We start from the raw sequence: 15,114 nt of genomic DNA on the forward strand, positions 1-15,114 counted from the left end.
CTAACTAGAGGAGCTTTATCTTTAGCTATGTGCTAGGCTATCGCATCCACCTCTGAGACGTTCTCTCGTATGGTGTCGCCTCCTAATGGGCTGTTGTCACTTGTCGAACCTTGCTTCTCACTTTGAACTTTCAGCACAGCATGGTTGTGTTGTGGGTGGTGAAAAAGCTTCTGGATTTGAATCGCCAGCTACGACAGCGACGTCTGTTTTCTTTCTCGATCAGACGGGTGGAGTCACGTGACTAGAGGCGCTGTAGCGGTCTTAAAGGGGCATGAACATTGCCGCAGACAGAAAAGGCTTTTCTTTTTTTTTTTTAAATACCGAATTTACCGACATGGGCAAAATGATTTCGGTCATTGTAATGAATTTCGGTAACGGTAAATTTTCGGTTTATCGCCCAGCCCTAATTCTAGCCCACTTTGGGGAGAAAAGTAAAACAGAATCTCCAGAAAGTGGACGGTCCACTTTAAGAACATTCTGAAATGGAACCAAAAGTGGACCAGATTGTCACATTTTGTTCACCATTGAAAGCACACTTTGGGAAAACTTGAGAAAGCGAATGGGTTGAACTTGATGACGCAAAAGCCCAACCATGTTGCTCTTGTATACACAAGGCTCTGGTTCCGAGTTTCATTCCACACACACACACACACACAGATACAGATGTAATCTCCTCCTAATCACATTTACAGGCCTTGGGCTGAGCAGTTACACGACAGCGCTCAACAGATGGAGGTACACGCGGCGGGCATGGCGAGGATTAGTCGAGTCCAGAAGGTGCGGGAAGGTTTGTAAAGTCGCAGGGAGACCATCTTGTCTTGGTTAACACAGGCAGGTGTAGTGACGAGATGGCATGGAATTATTTTGAAACTAGAACACCTAAAACTAGTGATAGACCAATTATCAACCGGGCCGATTATCGGGTCGATATTTGGCATTTGGCCGGTTATCGGCATCGGCCTTGTTTTTTAGGCTTTCAAAGTCGTTAAATTAAAAGCTAGTTTATTTAAGCTTGCTGCAGAACTCTCTCGATGATGTGCTGGTGGCCTTGCATGCAGAAGCAGATTGGCCCACCCACAGCACACATCTGATTGGTTCCTTGTGCAGTTGGAAGCAGCCAATCAGCAGTAAGCTGCCTGCTCGCTTTTTAGCCGTTCTTCAAGAAATTAATATCGGCTTGAAATATCGGTTATCTGCCCTCACGAATAATAATCGGTATCGGCCTGGAAAAAAGCAATGGTCTACCATTACTCGAATCTACAACTGAAGGAGCTGTAGTGTTCCATTTTGGAACGATCTCACAGTCTTACAGTATGTAATCAAACAATGCCTTTCGGAAGGTGCCCCTTACGGCGCACTGTGCCATGAATAAATCCACAATTCCTGTGTGCAGGACGAAGTGGAGGAAGAGGAGGAGCAGGCCGGCTACTGCCAAATAAGATTGATTTCGCCCTTTCAGCATTAGCGCAACAAGCAGCAGCAGCAACAAGCAGTCTGGTCACGAGTCTGAACTCTTGACCACTGTGTCATATGTTAAGTGAGGCGGAGTGTCCAGAATTCTGGAGTCTTGAGCCGTTTTGGGAAAATGCATCTTTTACAAAGTATGCATGACAGCAAACAGTTTGCATATCACATTATTCAAACATGCAAGTTGTCGGGCAGCAAATGAATACGCCGTTAAAGGACAATAACTCTCTGTGCTGCTGTTATTGATTGAAAACAATATGCATTACATTAATTCAAAGTGTGTTGAGACTGAGAAAGCACTCGCACACTCAAGCGGCAAGTCAAATATGATCGTTTCGTTCAAGACATTTGCAAGTGGGCAAGGAGGGTCATCTATTTGGCAAGGATGTCTGCTTTTAGGGATAGACCAAATATCAGCAGGGCTGATATTTGGCATTCTAAAGCATTTAGGCATTTTTAAAATTCTGACGGCTGATAAGAGGTCAGGGGCTGGCTCAGAGCCAAATTGCTGGGAACTTGGTGCACTGTTTTGTTCATTTAGTTTTAACAAAATTAAGAGGAAAACCAACATTTTAGTTAGAATGAAATTTGGGAAAACCTTTATATACACGTGAAAACTTTAGGGAGCTATTTATCTGTTAAAGTATTTATTAATCTTTCTTAGGAAATAGTAGCTCTCCACTAAATTTCCAATAAAATATTCAATGTTTAATAGTTGCACAATTCTATAGCTAAACCTCCCATGGAAACTTCCCTAAAATATATGGGACTTTTTTCTACTTCTTTGCAAGATATAATAAAATCACTAATAGGTAAGAAATGTCACTTGGACAAGTTTCAAAGCAGCAAAATACAGCCCAACATTCTTGCACTACCAATAACCCCCCCAAACCTGATTCTCATCATCTGTAAGCTGTTTATTTTGAACATTAACGCCGTAAGATGACAAAGAGTTTGGCGATCATAGTTTGGGAGTATATTCACAGTTAAAATTTTTAATTATAGGCAACAAATCATATATATTTACGCCTCTATCTATGCCAGCAAAAACACAGTGACAATTCAATACTCTGGATGTCAGAAGGCACATAATTGACTTATGTATCATTTTTGGGGGTTACATTTCTGTTTGATGGTGGCTTTTTTTTTTACTTGTGTTGTAAAAAAAATGTGTGCTGGCTTAAAACTTGTTGAGGAAGTACTGCCATACATACAATGTAATAAGATTTAACTCGTTGTTTCCACAAAATGTGCTTAAATGCCCTCTTTAATGCATGCTAGATCTTTTTTAAGACCTTTACGTTTTCATGTCTTGTTTGTTGATAACGAAACGCTCAAGACATGAGGATGGTTGGATGCACACGCAGCATTGTTTGTGGGAGAACCTCCGCCACACCCAAAGCTCTCCCCCGAGGGTTAACCGCGCAGGGGGGCTTCCACCTCCACTACCACCCAACAACCCACCGCCGGAACAAACTGCTGTAGCCGCCAGGCTAACGACATCAAGTGGTCACCTGCGAAGTCCACAAATGAACCCCTCCTGCTTTCAAACAAAAGCAGTCAAGCATAATGCGACTAAAGTGGCGCCATAAGAAGAGAAAGCAAGCTCTTTTTTTAACCTAGATTAGCATGTGGCTAGCTGGACGAGAGGGGAGCGCGCGATATATTGTACGCGATATCTCAAGCGCACTTCCGCGGCGGTAACTAATGGCCTCCGTATAATGTCTTCACGTGGGCTGACATTAGAGATAGCTGCTGAGCTCCACGCAGATATCAAAGCACAGTTTAATAAAACAACAAAAAAAATGATGGGTGGTGGGGGGAACATCACTTCTATCGATAAAATCATCGTCACTACACGCTGGCCTCTTTGATGTAGGGGAACGCCGCACGTTAAAACAAACATACGAACAAAAAAATAATAGCAGCACATAACATTGGGTTGCGTTAAGAGTAGAGAAGCCAACTCGACGGTTGGGAAGTGAGCAAACGAATAACAAAATAACACTCACCAGACAACTAAAGCACGTTGTTATTCTCTGCGTGTGATATTCCAGCGGGTTCATGAGACAGTTTTAGGGGGTTGGTAGGAGGCAGTTGCCGAGGATAGACCAGAGAGGGGCGAGCGGGCGGGCGGTGCACCCTCAACAGCTGTGTTCTGTTTTGAATGAGGACCAAGGGGATGAGAGGCGGAGGGGCGGTGCTTGTGCTTGGTCCTCTTCTTCTTCTTTGGTATCTGTGGAGGGAGCTTCTTCTTCGGATGTGACGTCACGGGTTACGTTCTTGCTAGGCCGAGAATGTCAATGTAGCATGAAATGGTTACAATTTTCATAAAAATATAAATGGTCAAATGGTTCGCATGCCCAAAGACGATGTTGTTGACGGCAGACTAATTTCAGGGAACGCGTACTGGTCACTTTTTTTCCACAGTCAAATTAATTCAGGTCGCTTAACAGGATTACAAAAGGCTGCCTTTTAGTCTGACTCCACCTGGTGGTCAAAATACTACACTACATTCTTTTTACAATATTTTTCAAAGGTATGGAATGGCATTAAAAAAAATACTGCACATGTGCACGTATTTTGTTGAAAGGGACCTTGTTTTCTGATATATGTATTTGATCGTAATATAAAAAAAGCATATTACTATTTGTTTATATTTAGATTTTTTTCAAGAAGTAGTTGGCTCTTGAATAAGTATTTTATAATTCAGTTATATTCCTTACTAACACTTAATTCTTGAAACTCATTTTGTAATTGCTCATTTCATATCCATAAGTTACAGTGAAACTTTTTACATTTTGTTTTTACATTTTCCTTTTATTTTCTTATTTTTTTTTCTCATTAAATTCTCCGTTTGCATGTAATTTTTTTTTACCCTCTAACATTTAAAATGTTCTCGTAATATTGCAGCCTTTATGTAGTCAGACAACCTCGCGTTGTATGCAATATTTTTGTGACATTGCAACTTTTTCACTTATTACAACTTTTCTGTTTGACTTTTTTTATACGTACTATTGTGATTTTTCTCACACTTCTTCAAGTTGTAGAAGTTTGAGTTAATGAGAAATTCACCATGTATTTGTTTATTTTTACACTTTCAGTTTCACACACGCATGCATACACGTCTTTTGTTGTCATTCCCCAAATTTGAGCTGCTTCTCCTTTTGCAAACCGTGCAGTTCCCTGGCTCGATTCTTCAGCTCCTCCGCCTTCTTGTCATCTTTCTCGGTGCCGTCACCCAACTTGTACATACGGCTAGCGTTGGCGCAGCCCCAAACGTGTCCCAGCTCGCAGGCCCGTGTTGCGTACTTGAGCGCCGTCGCCATGTCCGGCTTGATCCCTTTGGCATTGCCATTGATGTACAAGGCGCTGAGGTTGAAGCAGGACGGGGCGAAGCCGCCTGCACACGCCCTCTCGTAGTAACGGCGGGCGGCGTCCGGCTCAGGGGCGCCGTCCTCCATGGCCCGCCCATCATGAGCAAGCAGACCCACGTTGTGGCAGGCGTCGGTGGACTTCTTTCCTCCAGCGTCGCAAGCTCGCATGAAGCATGAGTAGGCGCTTTTCAGGCACTTGCTCACACCACCTGGTGGGAATATTTGCCATCCTTAATAATGTGGGGACATTTTTTTTATTTTATTGCTAATATCATCAAATGAGGCAAAAAAATATATTATTTTGAAAATAAAAGTTGTAGAAGTTTGAGAACATTTTCAAATGTATTAAAACGTCAATATTTTTTTGCACATTTACATATGAGTATTATTTTAAAATGATAATTTATTATGAAGATTATTTTTAGGGGGAGCCTTAATATTGGGAAAAAATCATAACAGCACATAACTAACATTGTGGCTCTTTGTTGTAAAAGTAATAATTTCCAGTAATGTTTTAACCCTTTTTCTTGGCATATTTTCTGAGAATACAAACTTTTCCTTCTAATGTAAGTTTTCTCTCCATTTTTTTCCCTCCATCGTTGAATGTCCCCAATACTCTTAGGTACATATATGATGTGGTATACTTTGGATCATGAGCGAAGCATTTCGATAGAGAGAGAGAGAGAGAGAGAAATAATTTGTACCTTTGCCTGTGACATGGTAAGCCCCGAGCTTGTAGCAACTTTCTGCATGAGTATGTTTGTCACAGTTGTGCTTGAGCACCTGTGCAGTAGCTTCGTAGTTCCGCTTCACTCCTTCCATGTAATCTGCTAACCTCTGGCATCCTGACAAACACTTTGAGTAAAAACCACATATACTTTGCATATAAATACTGAATTAATGTGTCTTCTTATTTTTTTTTACCTTCGGGGTCATTATCCTTGTGGCACTGGTAGCTGTACTCCACACCCAAATTATCCAGAAACTGCTCCACTTCTTTCTCATCTTCAAAGTTAATGAGCCCCGCCATTTGGATGTTCACTGTTTAATTTTGATGTTCAGTGATGTAATGAACTCCAACGCTCCTCGTCCACTTTCTTGTTGTGACCTTGCTATGTTATATACGGCCTGATTTTCAACGGTAAAACTTTTAAGCTATCTTCCGCACCAGGAGAAATATACATTGACATAAATTACCTGCAATGCAAATGCAATCCAACTATCATAAAAAAAATAACCTTATGAAGGTCAAAGAGCGAGGATGAAGACAAAATAGCATTTAACATGCTGCTCCCGGTGAATCCCTTACGGACTTCCGTAGACGCGACTCTCCACATACTACTTCCTGTTTTTGTTCCAGCCCCTCGTCGGCTTCTGTAGATAATCCGTTCAATGTTTCATACTTATTGGTTATTCTTACAGTAATGGGGGAAAAACGTTTTTATTGCATCTATTATGAAAAGACAAAAGTCTGAAAAAATGCAACCTGAATCATGCACACATTGTTTTCATTCTATACACGTGTAGGAAAAACGTTTTTTTTTTATTAAACGCTTCGTGTATAATGTTATGCAATATAAAAATTAAGTTTGTGGTAAAAAGCGCAGGTAAAAAGACTCGGCTCCTCGTTTACTCCAGGTTTGTGACCATGTAGATGTAGGCTTTTATTTTGTTGTTAATTAAAAGGAAAGGAAAGTAATTCACTACCAAACAATTAATTCTGAATATTCCAAAAAAATCAGAGTAAATTATGTCGCTTGTCACAAAGATTATTTTTTTTAAACAGACCCTCACCGGTTTCCGTAGATCCACCTCTTCGCGTTAAACTACTTCCGGAGTTGTGACATTTTGTTTACGGTCTGTCACGGCAAAATTAGACCTGACTACTTGTTCCGCGTAAACTCACAAAACCGCGCTTACGACGCTGCTATTGACATAATATTCAAACTGTACCCTCAAACATGATTTTCAACAAAGTGGAAAGTCGTCGACGCTGTGGTTCGGAGCGCGAACGGAGGCGACAACAAGTGAGCTAGCTAGTTAGCCTCGTTAGCTTCCCCGGCCGTCTCTTCGGTAGTTGACCCGGCGTTCGGGCGTGAGGCTCGGCCAAACTGGAGTCACTCCACAGCCTGTGAGGACAACATTCCCCCCTGTCGAATAAACTAGAATAGTTCCGCTACAATGGCCTCCAGTTTTCTCAATGCGGTAGGTTTCGCTTTCTCTCCGTTTTGGGCTTTACGTTCGACTGCTTTCTATGCTTGACGAGGTGCTGCTGTGTGGTCTGCAGGATGAGGCATCCCCGGCGAGCCTGACCGACCTGTGCCTCACCTTCGTGAGCCAGAACCTGGAGTGCTTGTGCGTGAAGCGCGCCGACGGGTCCTTGTGCTTCCGAGAGGCCGCTCTCTTCCCCCAGGAGCTCGCGGATCAACTGCTGGCCAAAATGGCAACCGAGGGTAAACATACGACATATCAGACGTGCCAATAGCTATACTCTGTATTTCAGAAATACAGCTACATCCGTTCAAAATACTCTGAGGATAATTGATTCTAAAAAGGTTACTTTACGTCAGCCCTACAATAGTTTGACCTCCTCTTGCTTGTTTGAACTCCCTACAACATTGTGAGCTCAACAACAAAGTGATAAATGTTGTCAGTCTGAAATTAAACCGAGCAATGTAGTATGAAAAAATAATTGTGCATATCGATGACAGGTCTGCTGAATGACAGCACAGTTGGCGTGTTTCGGAACTGCGAGTACCTGCGGCTGAGGCGGGCGTGCGTCCGCACGGCGCGCATATCCGCCGAGGCTTTCCAGCGAGCCCTCTGTTCTCACAGACTGTCAGAGCTGGATGCCGCCCGGGTCAACGCCGACCTCACCATCCCCGACATTCTGCACGGGTTGGCCACCAATAAATTTTGTCAGGTATTTCATATTGCTTGGAAATTGACCCTAGGCAACATGGCCTAAACTTGCCTGTATTCTCTCCCTACAAAGTCGAGAGCACAGCAGATATACAAATACACCTTATGTCCAACAACCAATAGCAATCATGTGACTGGCAGATAGACACGGTAGTGTCCAGCCTCCACATTCTTGTATGCACTCCTCACAAGGAGAGACAGATGAACCCTGTGCATCTCCCGCATCGCAGGAGTCCCTCCAGCGCCTGGTGCTAACGGGCCTCACCATGTCCTCCCTGGAGGAGCCGAGCCGCCACGGCTTCAGCGCCCTCCAAGGCCTGCGCTCGCTCTCCCTGGCCAACGTGGACTTCTACGACTCGGGTCTGGCTGACGTGTGCTCGCTTCCGCGGCTGGAGAGCCTGGATTTGTCCAACACGTCGGTCACCAACCTGAACCCGTTGCTGGGCCTGAAGGAGAGGCTGCGCTCGCTCACGCTGCATCAGCTGAAGAGGCTGGAGATGAGCAGTGCGCAGCTGCTGGCAGTCATCGGCCAGCTCGACATGTTGCAGGTGAGCGAACGGGGAGCTCCAACGCAGAGGGTCCGGCGATTTCATTTATTTTTGTTGTATGTGTGTTTATGGGCAGCACCTGGATATCAGCGATGACAAACAGTTCACCTCTGATGTTGCGCGTCAGCTGCTCAGTAAACCCGGTATACTTCCAGCCCTTGTTTCCCTGGATGTGTCGGGGAGGAAACAGGTAACCCAAAAGTATATTTAAAAAAAAAAAAGAAAAAAAAGAAAAAATTCCACAACTTGAAATTAAATGACTGTTTTCCAGTTTTTCCACATCTTTGTTAGGCCAAGGCACACATTGTGCATACTAGCCATTAAAAAGTATTTTTTGTTCTTTAAAAAAAAAAATCTTTTTACAGGTGACCGACGCTGCTGTGAAGGCGTTTGTGGATGAGAGACCGCAAATGACATTTTTTGGACTTCTGGCCACGGATGCCGGCTTTTCCGAATTCCTCTCTGGAGACGGAAATCTGAAAGTAGGATTCGATTTTTCTTCTCCTGCCGTCACTGTTCTTGACGACTTTGTTGCGTTCATTTAGCCGTTTTTTTCCTAAATTAAAGTGAATTAAATTTGACGGTTTTTTTTAAATTAAATTATTGTCTGATTATTTATAATTAGTGCATCTAAATAAGATATATATTTTATTAAACAATTTGATTAAATTATAAATAAAATTAAATTTTATTAAAATTCACCATTTTACATAAACAAAATGTTAAAATAAAAATGACACTTTTAAATAATTGCTTGTTATGGTTAAATCGATTTTGAACGATGAAATAAAAATTTGTGTTTGCTTGACCAGGTGACGGGGGAAGCCAACGAAACGCAGATTTGCGAGGCGCTCCGCCGCTATAGCGAGCGGGAGGGCTTCGTGAGAGAGGCGCTCTTTCATCTCTTCAGCCTCACGCACGTCATGGAGAAGCCTCGGCCTGACATTTTAAAGGTGAGGACCCACACGGCCGAGTCAAGCGCAATTCCGCATTCGCTGGCGCTTGACTGGAAAAATGTTTTTCCAGCTGGTGGTCCTCGGCATGAAGAACCACCAGGCCACGCTCAACGTCCAGCTAGCGGCCAGCGCCTGCGTCTTCAACCTGACCAAGCAGGATTTGGCTGCCGGGATGCCCGTCCGCCTGCTCAGTACCGTCACTCAGCTCCTGCTGGAGGCCATGAGAACCTTCCCCAACCACCAGCAGGTAGGGACTTGAGTCACTTGATGCTGCTGTTTTGGTTAACAACGCAGTTTAAATGGGCTCAACAGTTTTTAAAGAAATCTAAATGGCACTAAATATGTTGGTGCATTCGTATGTATTGCCTCCAGTTGCTCGTATGCACTCCCAACAATGGCATACAGATGAACCTTATCAAAAAATAGCAATGGTATAAGGGACTAGACATACTGGCCAGGAGTGTGTATGACCTCTACTTGTCTGTATGCACGCAGTACACCATCAAAGATTATCTTCTGCCAAAAAACAGCAACAATATGAGCCTCACACTATCCAGTTTGAAGCTACACATGTCGGCTCAGGAGGGTGTATGGCCTCCACTTTCCTGTATGCACTCCTTACCACATCAGGAGCACAACAGAAAGATGTGGATTGCATGTCAACTCGCACCAAAAATAGCAACGACGTGAGACTCGTCATCCAATGTGTTGCTAGACTTGATGGCTCAATAGTACGTGTGCACTCCCTACGACCGCCACATACATGCTGTTGTTCCTCTCTGCTTTCCAGTTGCAGAAGAACTGCCTGCTGTCTCTGTGCAGCGACCGCATTTTACAAGAGGTGCCGTTCAACAGGTATGAAGTGAGCGCTTCACCGGCCAAAACATTAGGTACGCACATTTACCAAAAAATTGCAGCCTTTAGAAAGAAAGTTTTTTGGTGCGCATTGTCAAGGTTTGAGGCTGCAAAACTGGTAATGCAGTGGCTCTGCAATCACGAGGACCAAAACATGCAAAGGATGGCTGTGGCAATCATTTCCATACTGGCTGCCAAGGTATGCTTCTATTTTTTCTAAATATGTTTTTTTTTTTTTTTAATTATTGAACGTCTTCCCCAGTTGTCCACAGAGCAAACGGCTCAGCTCGGAGCAGAGTTGTTCATTGTCAAGGTAACAATCCAAATTTGAGTTCATCAGAGTTGTCACCTGTCATGGTTTAAATGCGTTCTGCCGTTTGGTCGCCCTCAGCAATTGCTCCACATTGTGCGTCAGAAGGCCACTCAGGGCATGGTCGACGCCACCCTCAAATTCACCCTGAGCGCCCTCTGGAACCTCACCGACGAGTCGCCGACAACTTGCCGCCATTTTATTGAGAACCAAGGACTCGATCTGTTCATCAAGGTTCTAGAGGTAGAGGCAGACACAAGGCCACACACGCACACACAATGTGCCATTGCAATATTTTCAGTTGGAATCCTTTTTAATTTTAAGTTGTGGTTCCACTGGTGGTGTATTGTTTCTAAAATTATGTGCAGCAGATGTTTATTAATCATGCACACCATCATGTTAGCCATGCCACATGATCTCCTCTTCATGTATGTCTGTGTGGGAGGAGTGACTCACTTTGTTTTACCCTTTCTTGACAGTCCTTCCCTAACGAGTCGTCCATTCAGCAGAAGGTCCTGGGTCTGTTGGTGAGCAATTTATATTATTGGAGAAAATTGCTAAAAATAAATAAATAAGCTCCATCATGAACAGTTGCAAAACTTCTAATGATTCTTTCACTTTGGACTGACTGATGTACCGCCAACTAAATTGGACTTTTTCAAATGCAGCCAAAAATCACAATGAAATAAATGTAATAAGATTCCAACAGATGGCGCCAAAGTAACACTATTTATATTATTGCATTGGCGTGCGAACAAAAACTGTGATGAGCAAATCTGTCAGCAAATAACGGATTAAAAAAAAAAAATCAAATTCGTGAATGCCCAATCGTGAACACGTGGAGGTTCACTGTACGAAACTTAAGGTATGCAAATCGAAATTGGGACTTGTTGTAAATGTCCATTGTGGTGTTCTAGAACAACATAGCGGAGGTGGGCGAGCTGCATTGCGAATTGATGGTCCTCACCTTCCTGGACCACATCAGGACTCTGCTGCACAGCCCCGAGGTGGAGGTGAGCTACTTTGCCGCCGGCATCCTGGCGCACCTGATGTCACGGGGAAAGGACGCTTGGACGCTCGGCCCGGAACTCCGATCCTCCCTGCTGGAGCAGTTGGTAAGAGTGACAAATAGGAAAGTGTGATTTTACAAAAAAAAAAAAATGAATAAAAGTGACCTCGCGGGTTGCTCTTCTGCTAGCATGACGTCATCATGAAGTGGCCTGCGCCTGACTGCGAGATGGTGGCCTACAGGTAAGAAATTATGGGAAGCCGTTAGGGCTTTTCGTGGATATCCATCGAAACGTTCTATGAATCCTAAATGACCGACGGGCTGGTTCTGAAAGCACTTAACGTTACCTGGGCATGCTTGGAGGGAATGCTCAATGCTTTAAGCACCGCCCTCTGTCAGTTTGAAGGGATGAAATAAAAAGGAGAGTATGTTAAAAAAAATTATAACATTGTTTTAAACAATGATTAAAGCGAAAATTCCCTCCATTTTCATACAGAAGAAAGGTTGTCGAACCGTTTGAGAATAACATCACACAAATAATTAACATTTTGCATTTGTTCATAATTCATCTGCAAACAAGAAAAAATTGTTAATCCCTGACGAAACATCTTTACGACCTTGAACGATCCTTGATGGGAGAAAAAAAGAAAATAAAAATCACCATTTGTTACCTTCCCCTCTCAGTGGGATACAGGCTTAAAATGTCCAAAGATATCACACTGCATGAAAATATTGTTGATTTATATATGTGTTGTATGTTGTCCTGTAGGTCGTTTAATCCCTTCTTTCCCTTGCTGGAGTGCTTCCACACGCCAGGAGTTCAGCTGTGGGCTGCGTGGGCCATGCAACATGTCTGCAGCAAAAACGGTGAGACACCGTGTACAAGCTCTGGGGATCGGATTACACACAATGACATGAAAAAAAAAATTTGGGGGAGTTTTTTTTTTCCCTCTCTCCAATTCTCTGGAAATTATTAATAATTATAACCTTTATTCGTTCCTTGATCTGTATTTTTGTTGTTGTTCAAAACTACAAAATAATTTATGCACTAAATAAATTACAAATAACAGCTTTGCTCAGTTCAAGATTCTAGATAGCAATTCTCATCTTACATTACCCTTAAAAAAAAAAAAAAAAAAAAAAAAAAATCAATAAATGGCTCACAGATTGCTTATGAAAAAAAAAGAAGCGAAATAGGGATGTTTTTCCGTGAGTAGTTTTAGTTCGGTTGAACCCCCCCCGCCCAAAAAAAAAAAAAAGAAAAAACGCATGAAAGTGAGTGACTCGCAAATAGGCGGGATTTAACAATATTTAGTGCGATTTTTAGTGTGTTTGTACTGGTGTGTGTGCATGCAGCCGGGCGCTATTGCAGTATGCTGTTGGACGAAGGCGGCCTGCAGCAGCTGGAGCGGGTGCACGCCAACCCGCAGACACACCCCGACGTCGGGCAGCTTACGGAGAGCATTTTGGAAAGCCTAGAACGCCACCGAGCACGCACGGGCCAGCCCACCGCCGCTCGCCTTCCGCCTCATCATTAAACTACACCAGGGTGGCTTAAATTGAGGTAGTGGTGGTATAATTTTGATGCATCTTGGTTTAATTTTTCGGAAATCATACTGAAATACAAAATAAATATATAGGAACCCTTCAAAAAAAATATACTCCCCCTCTTAACGGCTTGTAATTCTTTTTTGTTTTTCAGGTACCCTGCAAGACCCGAGTGAGTTTCTCTTTTGGGAAAAAAAAAAAAAAAATGAACGGGCAGAGAATAAGCAGTTGTTTGCACACGAAACTTATTTATATTCCATGACGAATGTTACAAGTACGCTTCAAAGTCGATGAGATTTTGTTCTTGTTTGATGAGCTTGCGCATGCCGCAATGTTACTTAAGTGCTGTAAAATGAAAACACAAAAAATATGAAACAGAGGTGGGGGGGGAAAAATGTATTCTAAGCTATACAGAATGGCAATAGAGTGACGGATGCGTAAATGTGGTATGCTTTGGTTACAATGTAAAGTACGAATACTACAAAGGATCATTTGTAATTTTACGAGAAAAAGAGTCGTCAATGAAGTGTCATCTCAGGAAAAAGTTGAAATTCTATACGGCAGAATTTTTATAACTCATACTTGTGCTCATTACATTATGACTTTGGTTTCATAACTGCCGGATTCTCTTCATGTTTTTGTACTTTTCTTTTCCGCTCAAAAGGTCTCATAATGTTTTCAGTTTATTCTCATGACATTTTTAATACCGCGAAAATCATTGGTTGTTTTACTGGCAAATGCCGTCTAGAATCAAGTCTAAAATTAGGAGCAAGTCTTAATTTTACAAAAATAAAGTTGTCATATTAGATCAGAATGGATGAATTTTTACATAAATCGACACTTGACTTTTTTTTTTGTTTTAAATTATGACTATTGTTTTAACTTCCCGACTTTATTCGAGCAGTATTTACAACCCTTTACTCTCACAACTTTGCGACTATTATGACTGCAAGGGCGTCCTTAAATTGTTACGACTTTATTCTCTTATTTTCATGACGTTACCTTGCAAGTTTATTCTTGTGACGTTACGTTTACTAGCGCAATTTCCAGGCTTTTTTTTTTTTTTAATTCCCGCAATGTTGTAACAATTCTTGTAACGTTATGACTTTGGTATGTTACATTGTAGTCTCATAAAATGTATTCTTGTTCTATTCATTAGAACTCACATTTTTTCTGTTTCGACAATAATCTTAAAACTTGTTTCTACTATATTTTTCCTGACGTTAGTATTTCAACTGCGCGACTTTATTCTTGTAACTTTAAGACTTTATTCTAGAAAAAAACTAAACATTCTCAAGCGTTCTGACTGTTCCTGTGACTAAAATTTGTTCCGGTAATGTCATGATTTTATTCTCTTAACTTTACAACTTCATTCCCGGATTTTATTTTAGTCACACAGCCACAAATGCATCTGACATTTTTCTCGTAACGTTATGATTTTATCCCTGTAAGTGAGCATGTGTGTTAGCTTCACAGCAGTAACGGAATGTGTAAATAAGCTTTAAAAGAGAAACTGTATTAGCGTGTTAAGAGGTGCATCACATTTATTTTATTGGATACTATTGTTTTGAGTCATTGTAATAAAAAAGAAAAAAGGCCGCTAGTATCCACTTTGATGCTATTGGTCATGATTTCTAATCAGGAAATAATATATATATATTTTTTTTTTTAGCTGACTCGTCTTATACGTGCCATTTTGCACCGATTCTTGAATGAGTAGTTGTTAGCGCATATAAAAAAAAAAAAATCATCTTATTTGCCAATGTATCGCGGAGATCTCTTCTCTATGAAGGCCGCCATTCCCTCCTGCCTGTCCCGTGTCGGGATGACCTGAAATGGTCGACACACCCGCCATCTTGATTAGGTACACCTGCGCAAGCTAATGAGAGCAACACAAGAGTTGAAACCTGTGCTTGAGTGGAGTTATCGTTTTACCTGAGCGTAGCACATCCTCTCTATGGCCATCGCTGAGGTGATGTCAACCTAGTTAAGAGTCAAATGTCATTTTGGGCATCAAATCGGTAGAAAATGTCAACAGTACTCAACAACTTGGGTACCTCCACGCCTCTGTTCATCGCCTCTTTGGCCATCCGCACAGCGATGGGAGCCTGAAGGATAGTTT

The 15,114-nt window shown here is 42.2% G+C and overlaps 4 protein-coding genes across 9 annotated transcripts in view; 1 reads left to right on the plus strand and 3 right to left on the minus strand.

Annotated features, from left to right (window-relative positions):
• ralgps2 (Ral GEF with PH domain and SH3 binding motif 2) overlaps positions 1 to 3,671 on the minus strand; it is a 55,047-nt gene extending 51,376 nt beyond the window's left edge. For both annotated transcript variants that reach the window (XM_088313740.1, XM_088313739.1), the window contains exon 1: positions 3,480 to 3,671. The gene's annotated coding sequence lies outside the window, so the exon portion shown is untranslated. The remainder of the gene's footprint in view (positions 1 to 3,479) is intronic.
• Positions 3,672 to 4,537: 866 nt separating this feature from the next.
• Positions 4,538 to 8,514, minus strand: coa7 (cytochrome c oxidase assembly factor 7). Its single transcript, XM_088312401.1, has 4 exons — positions 7,603 to 8,514; positions 5,769 to 7,272; positions 5,549 to 5,689; positions 4,538 to 5,053 (listed from the first exon to the last, which is right to left on the minus strand). The coding sequence occupies exons 2-4, from the start codon at positions 5,872 to 5,874 to the stop codon at positions 4,605 to 4,607; spliced, it is 696 nt and encodes a 231-aa protein (XP_088168527.1). The 5' UTR covers positions 5,875 to 7,272; positions 7,603 to 8,514; the 3' UTR covers positions 4,538 to 4,604.
• On the plus strand, positions 6,670 to 14,591 carry zyg11 (zyg-11 family member, cell cycle regulator). Its single transcript, XM_088312394.1, has 18 exons — positions 6,670 to 7,049; positions 7,132 to 7,297; positions 7,556 to 7,767; positions 7,997 to 8,314; positions 8,391 to 8,504; positions 8,680 to 8,796; positions 9,127 to 9,267; positions 9,341 to 9,517; positions 10,061 to 10,125; positions 10,225 to 10,324; positions 10,388 to 10,438; positions 10,517 to 10,678; positions 10,915 to 10,962; positions 11,353 to 11,550; positions 11,634 to 11,686; positions 12,214 to 12,311; positions 12,801 to 13,008; positions 13,147 to 14,591. The coding sequence occupies exons 1-17, from the start codon at positions 7,026 to 7,028 to the stop codon at positions 12,980 to 12,982; spliced, it is 2,226 nt and encodes a 741-aa protein (XP_088168520.1). The 5' UTR covers positions 6,670 to 7,025; the 3' UTR covers positions 12,983 to 13,008; positions 13,147 to 14,591.
• Positions 9,788 to 15,114, minus strand: part of echdc2 (enoyl CoA hydratase domain containing 2) — a 36,854-nt gene continuing 31,527 nt past the window's right edge. The window contains exons 10-16 of one of the 5 annotated variants that reach the window (XR_015846267.1): positions 15,050 to 15,100; positions 14,928 to 14,975; positions 11,792 to 11,836; positions 11,611 to 11,680; positions 11,403 to 11,535; positions 10,892 to 10,956; positions 9,788 to 10,672 (exon numbers count right to left, since the gene is read on the minus strand). Coding sequence is in view for 2 of the 5 variants with exons in the window: in XM_088312396.1 (XP_088168522.1) it covers positions 11,630 to 11,680; positions 11,792 to 11,836; positions 14,928 to 14,975; positions 15,050 to 15,100 (195 nt within the window). In the remaining 3 variants the exon portion in view is untranslated. Of the gene's footprint in view, positions 10,673 to 10,891; positions 10,957 to 11,387; positions 11,536 to 11,610; positions 11,681 to 11,791; positions 11,837 to 14,510; positions 14,823 to 14,927; positions 14,976 to 15,049; positions 15,101 to 15,114 lie in introns of those variants that run through there. The other 4 variants (XR_015846268.1, XR_015846269.1, XM_088312396.1 and 1 more) reach the window with 4 other exon arrangements.

This window comes from Idiotropiscis lumnitzeri, chromosome 13 (genome assembly GCF_059441095.1).
Source record: "Idiotropiscis lumnitzeri isolate Australia: NSW breed Sydney's pygmy pipehorse chromosome 13, RoL_Ilum_1.0, whole genome shotgun sequence".
In the NCBI taxonomy this organism is placed as follows: Eukaryota; Metazoa; Chordata; class Actinopteri; order Syngnathiformes; family Syngnathidae; genus Idiotropiscis; species Idiotropiscis lumnitzeri.